Source organism: Mytilus galloprovincialis, chromosome 12, assembly GCF_965363235.1.
Source record: "Mytilus galloprovincialis chromosome 12, xbMytGall1.hap1.1, whole genome shotgun sequence".
Classification (NCBI taxonomy): Eukaryota; Metazoa; Mollusca; class Bivalvia; order Mytilida; family Mytilidae; genus Mytilus; species Mytilus galloprovincialis.
Window position 1 is genome coordinate 52,274,621 of NC_134849.1, and position 17,302 is coordinate 52,291,922.

General features: G+C 31.6%; 1 protein-coding gene and 1 long non-coding RNA gene across 3 annotated transcripts in view; one reads left to right on the plus strand and one right to left on the minus strand.

Annotated features, from left to right (window-relative positions):
• Positions 1 to 704: 704 nt before the first annotated feature.
• On the minus strand, positions 705 to 2,511 carry LOC143055478 (uncharacterized). Its single transcript, XR_012972044.1, has 2 exons — positions 2,244 to 2,511; positions 705 to 826 (listed from the first exon to the last, which is right to left on the minus strand). It is a non-coding gene; the product is annotated as an uncharacterized LOC143055478 (long non-coding RNA).
• A 3,159-nt stretch (positions 2,512 to 5,670) lies between these two features.
• Positions 5,671 to 17,302, plus strand: part of LOC143054199 (cadherin-87A-like) — a 28,567-nt gene continuing 16,935 nt past the window's right edge. Inside the window, exons 1-9 of one of the 2 annotated variants that reach the window (XM_076227127.1) lie at positions 5,671 to 5,880; positions 7,610 to 7,684; positions 8,800 to 8,976; positions 9,612 to 9,696; positions 10,774 to 10,928; positions 14,348 to 14,521; positions 14,910 to 15,025; positions 16,151 to 16,343; positions 17,129 to 17,287. In XM_076227127.1, the coding sequence (XP_076083242.1) occupies positions 5,817 to 5,880; positions 7,610 to 7,684; positions 8,800 to 8,976; positions 9,612 to 9,696; positions 10,774 to 10,928; positions 14,348 to 14,521; positions 14,910 to 15,025; positions 16,151 to 16,343; positions 17,129 to 17,287 (1,198 nt within the window). In that variant the 5' untranslated portion in view covers positions 5,671 to 5,816. The remainder of the gene's footprint in view (positions 5,881 to 7,609; positions 7,685 to 8,799; positions 8,977 to 9,611; positions 9,697 to 10,773; positions 10,929 to 14,347; positions 14,522 to 14,909; positions 15,026 to 16,150; positions 16,344 to 17,128; positions 17,288 to 17,302) is intronic. The other variant, XM_076227125.1, reaches the window with a different exon arrangement.

The window sequence follows — 17,302 nt, forward strand, 5'->3', positions numbered from 1 at the left end:
GTGCAATAACTATCTAATTCATTACATGGGTCATAAACTCTGACTTTAATAATATGAGAATTATAATAGAAATAGGACTACTATGTGTCCATTTGACGTGGCTCTGTACTTATACATCCCGTCATTATGTTATTGTGCGATGGTTAAATTTTTGTATTCCTGTCTTATTATATTGGTTTGTTCACATATCGTTGTCAGACAATATAATGGAATTGTATTTGTTTGCCACACAAGTGAGAATTTAATCTACCTATAAAACCAGGTTTAATCCATTATTTTCTCCATAGAAAATGTCTGAACCAAGTCAGGAATATGACAGTTGCTGTCCATTCGTTTGATGTGTTTGAGCTTTAGATTTTGACATTTGATTAAGGACTGTTAGAGAATTAATTTTCTAGAAGTTTGGTATTTTTTTTATTTATTTTACTTTTTATTTGCCAACAAGACATGTACCATGAACGTATGATGAAAATAACATTTTTTTTTAAATATAGTTATCTTTCTTTACCAATCAGTCATAAAGAGATACCTCAGTTCTGTGATAATAAACGACCATCCGGTCACAAAGTTCGGGTGACCCTTCAGTTCTATTCCAGTCTGTTGCTACTAGTAATTATTAATTGGTATATATTTATATGTACAAATGTATGTTATTGACACCAAGCGAAGTATGGTAACATGGGGGGATGTAGCAAAACGATACGTAGAATATTAGATATTTATTTGCCAAGACCGAATAAACATTTGCAATTTCCATCTACACAATGAGCCTGGTGACGGTCCCTACATTTAACTCTTGTGGAACATTCTGAGGCGCTGGAACATGCTTAAAAGAGAAAAACAAAACGATGTGGTTAGGTTAAGTTATTTGTTTAAAGATAGAGGCACTGAAACATGTTAAAACAATAATACTAAACGATGCATTTAGGTTAAGTCACTTGTTTAACGATAAAATTAAAGGGCCTTTCATTAAACCTGTAACAACTTATCAACTAGGTAACTTAAGTTTTTTTTTTATATATTTGAATTATATACAATATACAATATACAAGTTGATAGTAATTGGACGGCCGAATAACAATATAATTATTCTACAAAATATCTGTAACTGAGTTCTGGACCTAATTCCATGCTTGTATGACTGATTGATTTATTTGTGGCTATTTTACGTTAGTGACAATAGAAATTAAGTGCAAGATCGGTTCGTCATGATAATTGGTAGGAAATTGGCACTGTGTTGTACAATTAGAAACCGCGGGTAAAAATATATCGATTAAGGACAGAACAAAATTTCTTCAACACTCAACCAATATGTAATCTACTGATCCATCAAAGAGTTATAGTAACGTTTTTAGTAACGCAATAAGAGGGTGGCACTTACATAAAATGTACCCTTTATGGTGTAGCGAATGTAACGTCCCCATTCCTACCGGCCGTGTCTATGTATTTATACACTTTTTCACTGTCGGACGGTGGACGGTAACGGATGACAACATTTTCATTCAACAGTCAACCCTTCGAAATGTCTTTTCATAAGTATACTTTATATCTACATATGACGAACATAGTCCTGAACATGCATGCAATATTTGCTACTGGACGTTAGGCAACCAAAAATCATGAGGAACAATCATGAAAAGTAGAGACGCCTAGTTAATTTAATATAGATTGTGTATTTCATTGACCTTAACAATTAAATCTTTAAACTTCCTTAGACCAAGCTGTACTTTTTGAGAAAAGTTCTATCAAGGTGAATATAATTTAAGTTTGAAGTGATACACAAAATTCAAGCTTAACATGATTGACCATCATTTAAGCAAATACAATGAAGCTTATTTGACAAACACGGAAATGGTTTATTTTCTTTTGATTTGTTAAAAACCATATAATTTATCAAATACTATTAGATACTGTTTACATCGAATTAGAATCTTATCTGATAGATTTTTTTTTTAATTAAAGAGATGTACTAATAATATCAAGACATTGCGATACGTTTTAATTTTAAAAAGGAAGATGTGGTATGAATGTCAATGAGACAACTCTCCACAAGAGACCAAATGACACAGAAATTAACAACCATAGACCACCGTACGGCCTTCGTCATGAGCAAAGTTCATACGGAATAGTCAGCTGTAAAAGCCCCCAAAATGTCAATGTAAAACAATTCAAACGATAAAACTAACGGCCTAATTTAAAAAAAGAAATGAATTCCTGTCTAAAAAAACGAATTCAAAACTTACTGTTTCCAGACTGGCTGTTTGCGTCACATGTACACACGTGGTTATGACAAGCGATGTGGGAAACGTTTGTATCGCAGTTCTCAAACATGCAGTCAGATGATTGTTTACATGGCTCAGCAACAGCAACAGCTACAAAATATAATGTAACAATGAGTAATAACTCTTATCATATTTGTATATCTACTTCATAGTCGGATCCAGGTGAGGAAGTGGGTGTGTGACACCCTCTTTTAGTGGGAAACATTTGGTTGATTATATAGGGAATCACTGAAGCATGCCTGGAGTGGGCCCCCTCTTAGGGCAGTCAGTGCACACACCCCTTTATAAAATTTCTGGATCCCCCATTGTTCTTATACTCGTATGTGATTATTCGGTCAGAATTTTATTGTTTGCACTTCTATAGAACATGTTGCCGAAACTACTTTCATTACATACATGTATTTAAACATTGTCAATCTTATGCGCGATATATAAGAACAAATTCCTTTGGTTTTACGAAAGTTGAAATGTTTATGAAAGTAAGAAAATTGAATTATACAGATTAAATAGGTTTTTTTCTAGTTGTTATTTAAATATAAACTTAGCCAGTCATAGTTCTTTTTAAGTTGTGAAGTAATCGGTCAATTTGTCCATCAAAAACACTAGTAAAATATGTTTCAAATCCTATAATGAAATCACAGTTGAAAGGAAGCTTAAATAAAGATGCAATTTGCTTGTGGTTCCGTTTCCTGTAGTTTAATACATGTATACTGACAAAAAGCAAGAAGAAAGATATCTGGGACGAAAATATTCTATCTATTAGTTCCAGATAATATCGATTAGCAATATAACAATATTGATTTTTTTGGATGTAATAACAAAGCAACAAGGCGAAAACAATATTGACACACCACTATGCGGACAATTTAATATTATATATTTTTATTTTAATTAATTTATCGCATGAACACAACAATCCTTGGACGTAAATGGGGTTGTTCCGTTAAGGACCGGAACACGTTTGATTTTTATTCTCTCATTCGCATATATTTTTTCTTTCCATGACTTTTTGTGTTTATCCTGTCTGAGCTTCCCTGGTACTATCTATTTTAAGAAAATGCTTCTGTACGAATAAACTCATCATAGATACCAGGACTAAATTTTGTATATGCGTTTCGTCTACAAAAGACTCATCAGTGACGCTCGAATCCAAAAAAGTTAAAAAGGCCAAATAAAGTACAAAGTTGAAGAGATTTAATACCATACGTGTTTGTTTTCTATGGAAAGCAATTGAAAATTAATTTAATACTTGCCTACTAATACTGCAAAAACTATCAGCAATTTCATTTTGGGGAATTCTTGTTGATCACCAGTAAAGAGTGACCACTAGACAATATGCTGTATATTTATACATGATACATATTTCTTATTTCTATAAATAGAAATATAATAGAATGATAAGGCATGGTCGGTGTGAAATTTGGACATGAATTTCTAATTCATCTGTGACCCAATTTTCATAACAATACGCAACGGTTGTTAACTACTAAACGAGGCTAGTTAGTAAAACTACACCTGATCAACATAGATTTCTTAAAATTGTTTAACTTCGTATATTCCATAAAGTTTTCCATATATTCTGTTTTTCTGCTTTTAATTATAACAAGATAAGAAAGGGATCTTGCAAGCTTCATAAGTTCAAATTTTTATATTGCACTGTTACGCCACTGTTCAAGTTTAGGGAAAGGGTTTGTCACAAGCAAACTAGTTTAACTTCACCACTTGTCACAAGTCGGTAGCCTGCCTGACATTTAGTGGTTGTAGTTCGTTGCTTAATATATATATATATATAGCATATATGTGTTTTTATTATTTCGTTCATAAATTAGGCCATAATTTTTTTCGTTTAAATTGTTTTACATGTGTCATTTCGGGGCCTCTTATAACTGACTGTATGCGGTATGTTTTTTTGTCATCGTTGAATGCCGTACAGTGACCTATAGTTGTTAATTTCTATGTCATTTTGTCTCTAGTGGCAATCAAAGCACATCTTCTTATTTTCATATAAAAGAATATGTATAAAAAAACCCATCAAAAGACTTACAGTAAATTATAAGATATTGTGATTCGTTAATAGATAGTATGAACTATTTTATGTGTCCCTGTTATGTTAAACCAACCAAATAAGGAAAACCCCGGATAAATGTGCTTAAACGTCAATAAACGTTAATTTCCAAATTCTGTATGAAAACTTTAGAAGAGATATAGTGATCACCTACAAATGTATACCCCAACCGCAACAATACAGATCATCATTTTGTTTAGTGGTTGAAAATACTCCATAAGAATGTTCATAAATTTAAAAAAAAAAGGGGTTCTCGATTTTACCCCACAAACGTAAAAATTAGATTTTTTTCTTGTAATCATGTACCATTACTCTGGAATGAAATGAAAAAGGCGATAATCAAATTTCAACTGGCAAATGTGTTCAATGGTTCAAAACAGTACATTAACTACAAAATTGTGTATATTTCAAACAATGAAGTACCACATAGTTCTGGAAAGGTAAAGTGAAAACGATAAAAAAACTCGAAATTTTCTAGTGAATTCAAATAATTTAAAAAACAGATGTTATCTCTTTATTATTTGAAAAAAAAGTGACGGACGGACTAACGGACCGACATGGAGATTCCTACATGTACATGCCTGAACTCTATCGCGCTTGGTATATTTACAAGGGGTGTACAGCAATCATGTATAGCTTTACAAAATTAGTCAGCATATCGTGGTATTACTGCAGATGATTTTTTTTTTAGATTATCCCTCAAAGGACCATCAATGTTTTACTTGAGAATATGACGACATTTATTTTTTATTTTCAATAGATCAAACACATTTTAGTTCGGTGATTTAAAAGAAAAATAAACAATTTTTAAATATCTCAACAAATTATATTTTTTTTATAAATTTCTAACTGGCAGTGCATGAATTAATTTTATAAGCTATTTTCATCCACAAATTCTTAACTCTATTCATCAAAATTAAAATAAAAACTGCTTTCTCAAATTGTGTACATTGATTTCATAATGTAAAGGGTATATTTTGTTTAAAAGGAAATTTACAATCATGCAATGTACATCTATATTTCTTTTTTGTTAGATCTACTGAAAAGCTATTGCGCATGTCCGCATTACGACATACGTAGAAATCGATCATGTCTCCCCTCCGTTTATAAAATCACAAAGTGAAACGGTCTTTTTAAACATCAACACAAAGACTTACCCAGTCGAACAATATATCGCATCGAAGAAGTCTTTCAAATATTATTTCGTCTTTATTAACTAGTATATAATCAAATCTTTGTACTACGTTTAATATATATTCCTATTTAAAATTTTATTTATATGATTTTTTTTTTCTTTTTAAACTTTCATAACCTATACAATATTTGTTATGAATAACCGAACTTAAGCACACATTCTACATTAACGGAAATAATCATGGTGAAATATCCAACTTAGTATTTTGTTTTTATTTTAATTTCGTTGAGAATTGAATGATTTAAGACGATAGTGTTTGGACTTTTTACATTCGATGGATATATATCTTAATTTGTTGTTTTTTGTTTTGTTGTTCTGTTTAATTAGTTCCAATTCAGGTAAGTCAATATTTAGAGATCGCTTCGAAATAAGATTAGATCTAGAGGTTCGTCTCACGTATATTCTGCTGATATTCTAATATTATATGTATAAATCCAAAAACATGTTAAAAATAAAAGAAAACATTTTAAACATTAAAAGCAATTTACAAGAAGTAGAAAATAAATGAAAAAAAAAGAAAATCAGGAACGGGATCCATGATCACGGAGTATTAGTAGAGTTAATAGTGTAAAGCTATATAATAACCAAATTAACAACCAATTTAAATTAGAAAATGATGTTGTCGACTATAGCCTTCCAGATTAAATTTTAAGTTATTAAGAAACTAAGATTTTTATCTAAAATCCCCATGCAATCTCGACATTTTAATTTTTAACAAGTATTCTCTGAAGGTACCTTTTTGTCATTTAGCTCTTCAAATATTTATTAAAGTACATCCTTGAATTAACAGAAGCCAAACAGCTTAGCAAGGTATTAAAAGCCCCAACATGACTTATTCAAATCATTGTTACACGAGAAAACTAACGACCTGATTTATTATTTAACGAAGTGTTAGCATACCTTGTGTATGATTTTAAGATTACTGAATTCTGAGGAATATGTTTTATTTTGCCAAAAAAACCCCAAAAAACTGTATTTATTTTTTAAAGTCTTCTCTGAAAAAAAAAATAATACTACCTGTATTATTGGCGCAAATGAAAGGTTTTATTTTTGGCGCAAATGAAATATGGTTTGTGGCGCAAAAGCAAAGCACCGTTATGTACAAACCAAATATACGAGAAACAATTATGATACACAACAACATACGACAACCACTGAATAACATGCTCCTGAGCTGGGACAGGCACATACAGAATGTAGTGGGGTTAAACATGTAGGGGGAGGGGCGTCAACCTCTTTCCCTAACCTTTGACGTGGATCAACAACAAAACACGACAATGAACTTTATGTATCCCCACCATTAGTTTCAAATTAATAATTCACATATCAACGGAAAATTAAGAAAACTTACCATATGTTTTTGAATGATATTAGTAGGGACGCATTGACTACCGAGATAATGATACACTAGGGTACAAAATATGCTTGGTTACATCATGCATGGTGTATCGTTTCAAATGCTTACATCGGTTTGGACATGTTGGATTGATCCAAACATACGTTAAACTTTGTGGGTCATACATCATCATCAATCATCATCATCAATCATCATCATCATCATCATCATCATCATCATCATCATCATCATCATCATCATCATCATCATCATCATCATCATCATCATCATCATCATCATCATCATCATCATCATCATCATCATCATCATCATCATCATCATCATCATCATCATCATCATCATCATCATCATCATCATCATCATCATCATCATCATCATCATCATCATCATCATCATCATCATCATCATCATCATCATCATCATCATCATCATCATCATCATCATCATCATCATCATCATCATCATCATCATCATCATCATCATCATCATCATCATCATCATCATCATCATCATCATCATCATCATCATCATCATCATCATCATCATCATCATCATCATCATCATCATCATCATCATCATCATCATCATCATCATCATCATCATCATCATCACTGCTAAATTGAATCACTCTTAGCATTATTTATTCTTTATTCATCATTACTGCTAAATTGAATCACTCTTAGCATTATTTATTATAATATCTATTTTAGGACAATGTCCAAACAACGGAGTGATTGGTGAAAAAACTCCAAAAGACAAAGATAGGAGAGTTGACACAGACATAGGTAAAGGATATATTGTTTTCTTTGGTCGACAAGAAAACTGACAAACTAGTTAATTTCCCTACTATCGAAGTTTAAATATTCCGCCATTTCCCCCGTCGATTTTGACGATTAAAAATTCCACCGGTGACCGAATGTTGATTTGCTAAGTGTAACACCAATATTGCACTAATGGAACTCCTGTCATATAGTTACGGTTAATGTTGATCATGCTTAGTTTTTATTTTTGTGTTATGTCGACTTCTGCTTGTCTTTGCGTCGTTTTTCTTTGATCATGTTGTTTTTCGTTTTACTTAACAATTGTTTGGTAAAGGTCCCTATGGTATTTTTTTCCTCCTCTTTTACGATTGAAGCAACACACACATACCAATGAATTATAACAAAGAACAAGTACGCTGCATACAAAATCGGTAACTATGAGAAAATATAAAAAGAAATTAATTTTGGTAATGCACATTACAAAAAATTAAATCAAAATCGAACAGTGTAATATAAATGAAACGATTTGATTATTCACATTACAATATTCCTGGAATAAAAACTAAAAAAAGTCAATGACACGTTAATATCCCATTTTGTTCATTAAGCTGTCACACAATATTGGGAAAGCGGTAGTTTTTAATTTTCCCAGTATTAGGTTGGCCTTTTGTGTACCCAAGGCAGGTGAAGGAAGTCAAATTAGGAGCGCTGTGATTGGATGTAAGGGTACAATATATTTTTTATTTATTTATGAATAACTGCAGTGTGTATATTTACAATATAAATTTTGAAACCTATTGAAATATTTTCTAGAGAATTATTCGAAAAGACTTGCTAAATTGCATAAATTTGGTGCAAAATGACGGTGGGCATGGACAACATAAACAAGCTCCGTTGGAAGTTGGTCGTGATACTATCAGGCTTTAATTTTTAAAACACAATAATAAATTACTAACATAACATATAGCTGTTTTATCCAGGTTTTAATCTTAAAAAGTGGTAAATTAAGAAAATGTTAACATTGTCGCCTATGGCAGAATAAATTGTACCGTTTTCCCTATAATAGACACCTGTCTACGGTTTCGGAACAGAAACGATCAATATCCGGAGTTTGGTAATTATTTGTACGTTATTTACAGGCTTGAGTATTCTTGGAATAGCGAATGACAACGAGTACAGAATAAACTGTTGTGGCTTTGTGAAGGAGTGGAAGTTTTATGCTAAAACAAACACAGGAGAACTTCGACTTCAAGTATGGAGACCAGGAACTAATCCATCGTATTCATTGGTTGGCGAAAATATTGTTAATGTTGCAAGTAAGATGAATAACAATACTAATTAACATTTTTCAAAACGAAATACTATAATGATGAATAATAATAACTTAATGTTAAGAAATAATGATAATAGACAGCTCTATATAGAATATGTGTTTTATTGGACCTTCGAGTTCTGGGTACACACGAACTATCATCTAAAGCCGTCACAGTGGAAGAAATGTTTCTCAAATATTTATGATTCAAGTGTGAATGAAAAACCTTTCAAAAATTAACTAAGCTCTCATGCTATTCGTTGCTAACGTTTTTTTTTGTTTCTATTGTAATTTTTGAGACGTATTTGTCTTTATTCTGTATACTTTGACAAACGTTGAGTTAAATTTGTTTCCCTGACTCTTGGTTGAGAGTGAATCCTACGCACACACACATGTGTAGATGCACATAAACACACACATTTTTACACGCAAATTAACGCATACAAATTTATACACGGACATAAACAAACACATTTGTACAAGCACATAAACACATACATTATTTTGTACGTGCACACATACATAGATCTATATATTTTGATAGGACAGACTTAATTTAAAAAGCTTATATATGGACATTGTTTATTCATGTCAAAAGGGAAATTATTTGAACAAATAAAAATTTATCTATTTATTCAGATGCAGAATTGGACACTACAGTGACGAAATCTATTGCAAATAGCGCAGATTGGATTGCTGTTCAAAATGGAGATATTTTAGGCTGGTGAGTTGTGGTAAAGTAATGAAGAAGATGCTTGTATGTCCAATCTTTAAAGGTTTAGTTTAAATTGTTTAAGGTTAGATTAATTAAAGTACCGATGCAAATACATGTATTTCCAAGGAAAAACTCCTAGTATACAAATAGTGCACTTTTTGGGCTAACATACATATTGGCATGCAATTAATATACAAATATAAAAAAAAGGTTAATCATATTATAATGAAAACATGACAATTTGCAATGTATACAGTGTGAAATTTAATCTTAAATGCAACCAATTTGAGCGAGTTACACAAACAACTAAAATCTTGTCCATTTTGTTTAAATTGATAATTGAGAAATGGGCAGATTTAAAAAAATGCTTAATATTATGTTTATATTGTTATCCTGTTTGTTACTGTAGTGTATTGTGTTGGTTTCTGATATTTAATTTATCTCGATTATGCTCGACTACGATAGTAAAAAGATATTTTCTGATATACGTCCGTCAGTTAAGGATTCCATCCGTTATTCCATTCATTATTTTGTCCGCCTGTACGTCTAGCTTTAAGCTAAATATTTTGGGTATGGTAGGTAACCATGATGTTGTGGTCACATGCGCATGACTAACTGTGTACACATGTTCAAGGTTCACTTCCATGGCGAGGGAACGAACATTGACTTTGGGGATTTAGATTTTTTTGCCATCAAATTTAATGTTAGTTTCTTTAAAAAAAAATATTTGATGCATTCGGAATACGAAAAAAAATCAGAATAAAAAAAAATACACGCCCATCCACACTCCCTCAAAACTAAATGGTCGTTTCCTTAAAAGATCGTGTGAAACCAGTATATGCTCAGGTAAAAAAAAGATCTTTAGATAGTTTATAATGTAGCTGTAGTCACTACATCTTAAAATCAATTCATTTATTTTGTCATTAACGTGTTTGCTTATATGTTAATAACATGAACGGTACCAATGTTTATGCACCACCGTAGTCGAGCATAATTAAGATAAATTAAATTTCCGAAACCAACATTATTTTTAGAGGGATACTCGCAACAAAAATATGAATTTGCATGTAATGATTTGCCTTTTAGGTATACTCCAGGTTCACCCATGGTAACATATGACAACGGACAACAGGTGACGAGAGTTACGGGAAGTGCTGTCGGATCATCCTCGCCATATGATTGGGGCGATGAACCACAAACAACAGGTAGAGATTACGGATTACATGCAGTACTTTCGCCTGGTATGTATGGTCGACGAAGCTACTCGTTGCATTATAGTTTGCGTAATTAAACAGCAAAATAGAGACGGACACAACGTTCCGGAAACACACAACAGCTTCCTTACCTTGTCATTCAGAAATAGGGTTTCTATGTTATATGCAGGATGAACAGAAAACATCAAAAATATTTAAGAAATAATTCTTTCATGCCATGCTCTATGCTCATTTTAACATGGGTAAACATTATATTTGTCAATATCTTAATACCAAGGCGTTATCGAGGTTTTAAATGTTTACAAATATTATGCCTACCCATGTTAAAATGAGCATAGAGCATGGCATGATAGAATTGTTTCGATTCTAATAGTAATATATTGAACTTATGAACTTCAAAGCGGACCTATAATTCACGCTCTAAATGTCGCCATTTTGATTTGATGTACCAAAAAAACGTCATAGAAAATCAACAGTTTAACAATAAAAAAAGAACAGAAACATTTAAAACTTACTTTTAGAATGTTTTTATTTAATTTCCTAGCGAGCAACACCAACATGTCCATTTTTATCTCCGTTGTTGTCAATAATTCATCTGACGTTACAATTTCGATTGTGACGTCAATCACGTGCAGTCCATGTTTTATTGGAATTAGAACATGGCTTTGTATCGAAAGCTAAAGAAGAACCTCATAATAGAATCACGTTTAATATTTGAAACAAATAAGTCATCATGAAATGAATAATTATTCAGTAATACCACTATGAATGAATGCTCTAATACGCTTTTAATTCTACTACATTTAAAAGCAAATTATACTACATCAGAATGTAGACTCAAAATATTAATATAGTGACAATAAATAATTCCATGATTATTGCTGATTGAAAGGTGCACCGAACCATACTGCTGGAGGTTTATTGGGGAAATGTACCAGTAAGTCAGAGATAAGAAGTTCAAAGGAAACTCAGGAGCCTGTAATTCAGTGGTTGTCGTTTGTTTATGTGTTAAATATTTGTTTTTCGTTCATTTTTTTACATAAATAAAGCCGTTAGTTTTCTCGTTTGAAGTGTTTTACATTGTCTTATCGGGGCCTTTTATAGCTCATTATGCGGTATTGGATTTGCTCATTGTTGAAGGTCGTACGGTGACCTATAGTTGTTAATGTCTGTGTTATTTTGGTCTTTTGTGGATAGTTATCTCATTGGCAATCATACCACATCTTTTTGTTTTATATCCAAGGTAAATTTTGAAAAATGGAAGGCCCATAAAAACTGCCAAAACCAAAAGTTAGACTTTGTCAACCAAAAACACGAAAAGAAAACAACTAATATTTTTGACTTGTACAGGCATTTTCCGAAAATAAAATGATTGGTAAAACATGGTTTTATAACTATGTAGATAAACCTCCCACTTGTATGTCAGTTGTTTAAAGTTCTGTTATATTGACAAAATTAGGTGAGTAACCCAAAACAAACATTATACGTTTGTATGTAAAACATACATCAGAGACATACAACACAATTGATTTAAAAATTCCAACAAACATACAAATAGATATAAAAAAAGACAAAATAGTTATTTAAGGAATGACTGTAATATTTTTTCTGTCTATGAAGAAATAAAATAAAAAATGTGGTGCACACTGAATAACCCGCGTAGCATGTTATTTTTACATGACAAAATTATGTCTATGAGCTGATAGACAAAACACTGTCAGCCAACCAGAAGACGCGTTACATCTACAATTAAATTATTGTAGTTGATGGTAAATCTTGAAGTTAATCTTTATCTTATACATATATAGACTATGTTGTAATAATGTCTGCATGGTACTTTAATGTAGCATCACACCTATGACAGAGGTTGACCTGAGGTACATGTTTGATAAAGAATTAAATAAATTTATTAACAAGTTTACTTATCCTAAACTGTTAAATTATCTATAATCTAATACTGCTATCAAACAAGCTCATTGCTCATCTGAAAAAAAGAAATATTAACATAAAATATATAACAGGCTACATCTAACTAGAATGAAATTCAAAACAGTGTGGCTATGGCCATTGATTGACACATTAAATTCATCCATTGACTGGGACAATTTACGTGAACGTTTGTCTGTAACGACCACTGTTCACGACGTACCTACGATAGACATTTAAACTGTGGGGTCACCAAAGGTTTCTTAACGCCTTTAATTATAAAATAATTCGAAAAATTAATCAGGAATAACCTTTATGTTTTGATTTATATAATTGATATAAATCAAAACATCGTGTTATTTCTGATTAATTTTTCGAATTACTTTATTAAGGTGTTGAGAACCTTTGGTGACCCCATAGTTTAAGTGTCTTTAAAAAGTACACAGTGAGCAGTGGTCGTTACATACAAACGTTCACCTAAATTGTCCCAGTCAATGGATGAATTTAATGTGTCAATCAATGGCCACAGCCACACTGTTTTGAATTTCATTCTATCAACAATTTCAAGTGTATTTTGATTTGTTATAGTACTTATAAGTTATATCCAAATAATATTTTCCCGATAATTCATCTCCTTTAGGAACAAAATCCTAAGCTAGACACATAACTCAACTTATTGAGTTTTAGGATACAATGGTTTTGTCAATACTATACTTTTTTTCACTATCAATTTCTAATAATGGCAAAATACTTAATCTACACTGATTTTAATTAAAAGTAATAACATCTAATTTCCGAATTGTTTGTTGAAAACTTGCTTAAAATCTTCGGAACACTAAGGTTTTTCTACCTCAATGCATCAATGGCTTTATGTGGTATGGAGTTTACTAATTTTTGATAGCCGTACGGTGAAAAGTGGTTGTTCATTTCTGTGTCGTTTGGACTCTGGTTGAGAGTTGTTCCATTGGCGATCATACCCCATCTTCTTTTTTTTAAAGTAAGTATATTTGCTAAATTTTTCGGATTTTTAGGTTACAATGCTCTTCACAGTTTAGTTGATTTGGATTTTAAAAAAGCTGTGATGAATTCGAAACGAGACTATTAATGATTTTTATTAATTTTTTTACCTTTATTTCGAAAAAGTGTTCCGAATTCTGGATGGAAAATATGTTGAAATTCGTATATATCGTCGTTTTTGTTTGTTCGTGGAACAAGTGAAAACATTTTCAATCATCTGATTTCATAGTAATTAGATCCACATTTACAGTGCTATTAAACCACTATTGTAATTTAAACAGAGTAATTATGTATCATGTGTATATGAGTTAACAAAATTTACATACTTATATAAATTAAAAACAGTACCTACTTTTGTAGTTTATCATAATCATGTTTTCTCCTAAAAGTGTATGCATTGGTAGTTAGATATTTGATGCGTGACGTTAAAGGAAGTCAAATCAATAACTTGATCCTGCAATTTTCCTTAAAAGACGAGTACAATTATTGAATTTTCTTTTCAGGAAATTCGCCATCCATAACCAATTTAGCTACGACATTAACCCTCAACTACAATGATGATGTTGCAACAAATACTTTAGTTATTACATTGACGGTTTCGGATGCCGACATTTCAGACACACTTACCACAACTATGACAACATCAACTGCATATTTCACCTTTAGTTCGACAACATGTAAGCAAAAGCAAATGTCAACCTGAAAGATGGACTTTATTAGAGAATGCAGCATTGTTTTAGTTCTAATGCAAATTTAATTCACCTGCTCAATTTAGAGATACTTAAAAAGAAACCCGATTATGTAATCGGGCAAATAGTTTAAAATGATATTAGCATTGCTCTTTCAAAGTTGTATTATGTGCATAAATTTAACCAACCTTCTGTTAAATACTTTGGCTCAAACAAAAATGTATTCTTAGAATCTGCTTTAATAAATAAATGTATGCCCAGATGACACACATGTATAATCAAAATGAATTCTTAGCATGTTTACCCTTACAAATGTTTGAACTGTCTTTATTTGAAACCTTTAAGTTTCGTACGAATATTTTTGCATGTCTTACAGTGGAATTGAGAACTGCTCAGATTTTGTCCATTGGAACGCACACAATGAACTTCCGGGTAACTGATACATGTGGCCATTCAGACACTGGAACAGTGAAAGTCACAGTGACCAACAATGTAAGTATACATAGACTATTTTGGTACATTGTCGTATCTTAATTAAATGTGACGGATTCCGCTAGTGGAGTATAACTGCGTACATTTCCAGAGCAAAACATCGGAAAAACGTATCTACCACCAAGTCAAGAATAATTATGTGCAAAACCAGTAAATAAGTTATCACATTGAGTAGAGTTTTATATCCAATTCTAAGCTGTTAATCGCCCCTGTACTCAACAAGTAGGGAATCGATATAAGAGAGACTATCATATATGCGAGCAACACTGACAAATACTCAGATACTACTTAAGGTGGTACATAACACTACAGGGAGATAACTCTGTAAAGTCAACTAAACGTTTTAATTATGTTGTGTTGTAAAGGGAATATCAAGCTTCTCAATGATCAAAATTGGTGTTTGTCAAATTGCTATATAACCAGTGTAATTTTTCTGACAAAACGGTTGGTTCAAAATTTTTGAAATTTTTATAGTTTTGTTAAAGGGTCAAAGTAAATACTTTGTCAAAATTTTATGAAAATTAAACGAGACAATTAAATTTTAGTCAAAGTGTTGGGTACCACCTTAATAAAACATTGACGAGGTATCTGACAGTCGTATACAAATGCAAGTGACGGGCTTTGTCTTAAGCTCTAATTTTCTATTACACTTCAGACTGTTAATGATGTTTTATGCTATTTATATAGTGTTTTCACAGTAATCTTTTGCGTTAATTTTTGTATATATGTATCATAAAAGAGAACAAACGCTTGCACATTTACACTTAAAGTTGAAATATTTAGAATGACTAAATTAGGTGATAATATAAACCAATGTTAAGTAGTTTATTCAAGTACTTAGCTTATAATTTTATAGTGTTTTGCAAATTTGTCAATTTTGTGGAACTATACACACCGTCAAACAAAAGACAGGTTTAGCTAGCTATAAAACCAGGATTAACCCACAATTGAATTTTGGAAAATGGCTGTACAAGTCAGGAATTCAACAGTTGTTTTCTAGTCGTTCCGTTGTTTTACAAAGCCAATCGTTTGGTTTTCTCAGGTTTAATCGACTTCCCCCTTAGAGTTATTGAATTTCCTTTGTGTTCGGTATCTAAACGACTGACTTTTGTTTTTTTTCTACAGCCACCCGTGATTCATAACATGGCTTCTGCAACGGCTACAATCAACGAAGCTTTAGTTATAGAAACAGAGTTATTTGCCATTAATGTAACAGATGCCTCCGCCGGAGACTTTGTCACATGTGAAGTCACTGGGGCCTCTACGCCAGCAGATGCAAATACAAAGTTTTTCATAAAATTTATATCTGGAACTGCTGGTAAGAAGTGTTTTGTTAATGTTAACAGCGTTTTAGCAAATGACCATACCGTCTTTAAACAAAAAACATTTGTAATACAATATAGGCCTTTCTCACTACATAAGAACGTCTCATTTATCGAAAAAAATATTATGTAATATATAAAAAAAAAGTGCATGTTTCATTTGAAAAAAAGTAATACTCATAGCAATTAACAGGCGGTTTCAGACCTTGAACGATTTTGTTCTTTTTAAAACATATCTTATGATAAGATATATAAAGCTTTGTCCTAAAAGTTTAATTTTCAATTATGCTTCACACTGTAAAGGATTTTTTTTATATCATATAGTGTTTTCAAAGTCATGTTTTGCTTGATTTGCCGTATATATATATACTAAAACTATATGTAAAAGAACACAAAGTACTAAATTATGTGATAATATAAACCAACGTTAAGATTTTCCCCTTCAAATTCCAACATTTACCAAAGCGAATTTGAGTTCAAAGAATGTTATGTTGAAATGTTAACAATTCAATCGGCAAAGATGAGTTAAAAGGGATGTTGTTGTTATCTTGAGGCTGTTAGTGTTTGTGCTTGCAAACCTAATTTATGTTTTTGTTTCATACTGTTGTACTCAAAACATCATACGCTATCTATATATAAAAAAGAAAATGTGGAATGATTGCCAATGATACAACCCTCCAAAAGAGACCAAATGACACAGAAATGAACAAGTATAGGTTACACCACATCTTCTTTTTAATGATTATTATTAGATGGAATATAGATTTCATTCTGTTTGTAGAATATGGAATTTTTGTAAAAGACCAACCTGGGTTAGATTACGACACTGCTAACCTGTATAATCTAGTTATCGAATGTACAGATACCAAAGACGTCGACACGAAGGGTTTTACTGTATATATCACCAGAAACCAACAACCGTCGTTTGATAATTTACAAAGTAAATATTTTTAGA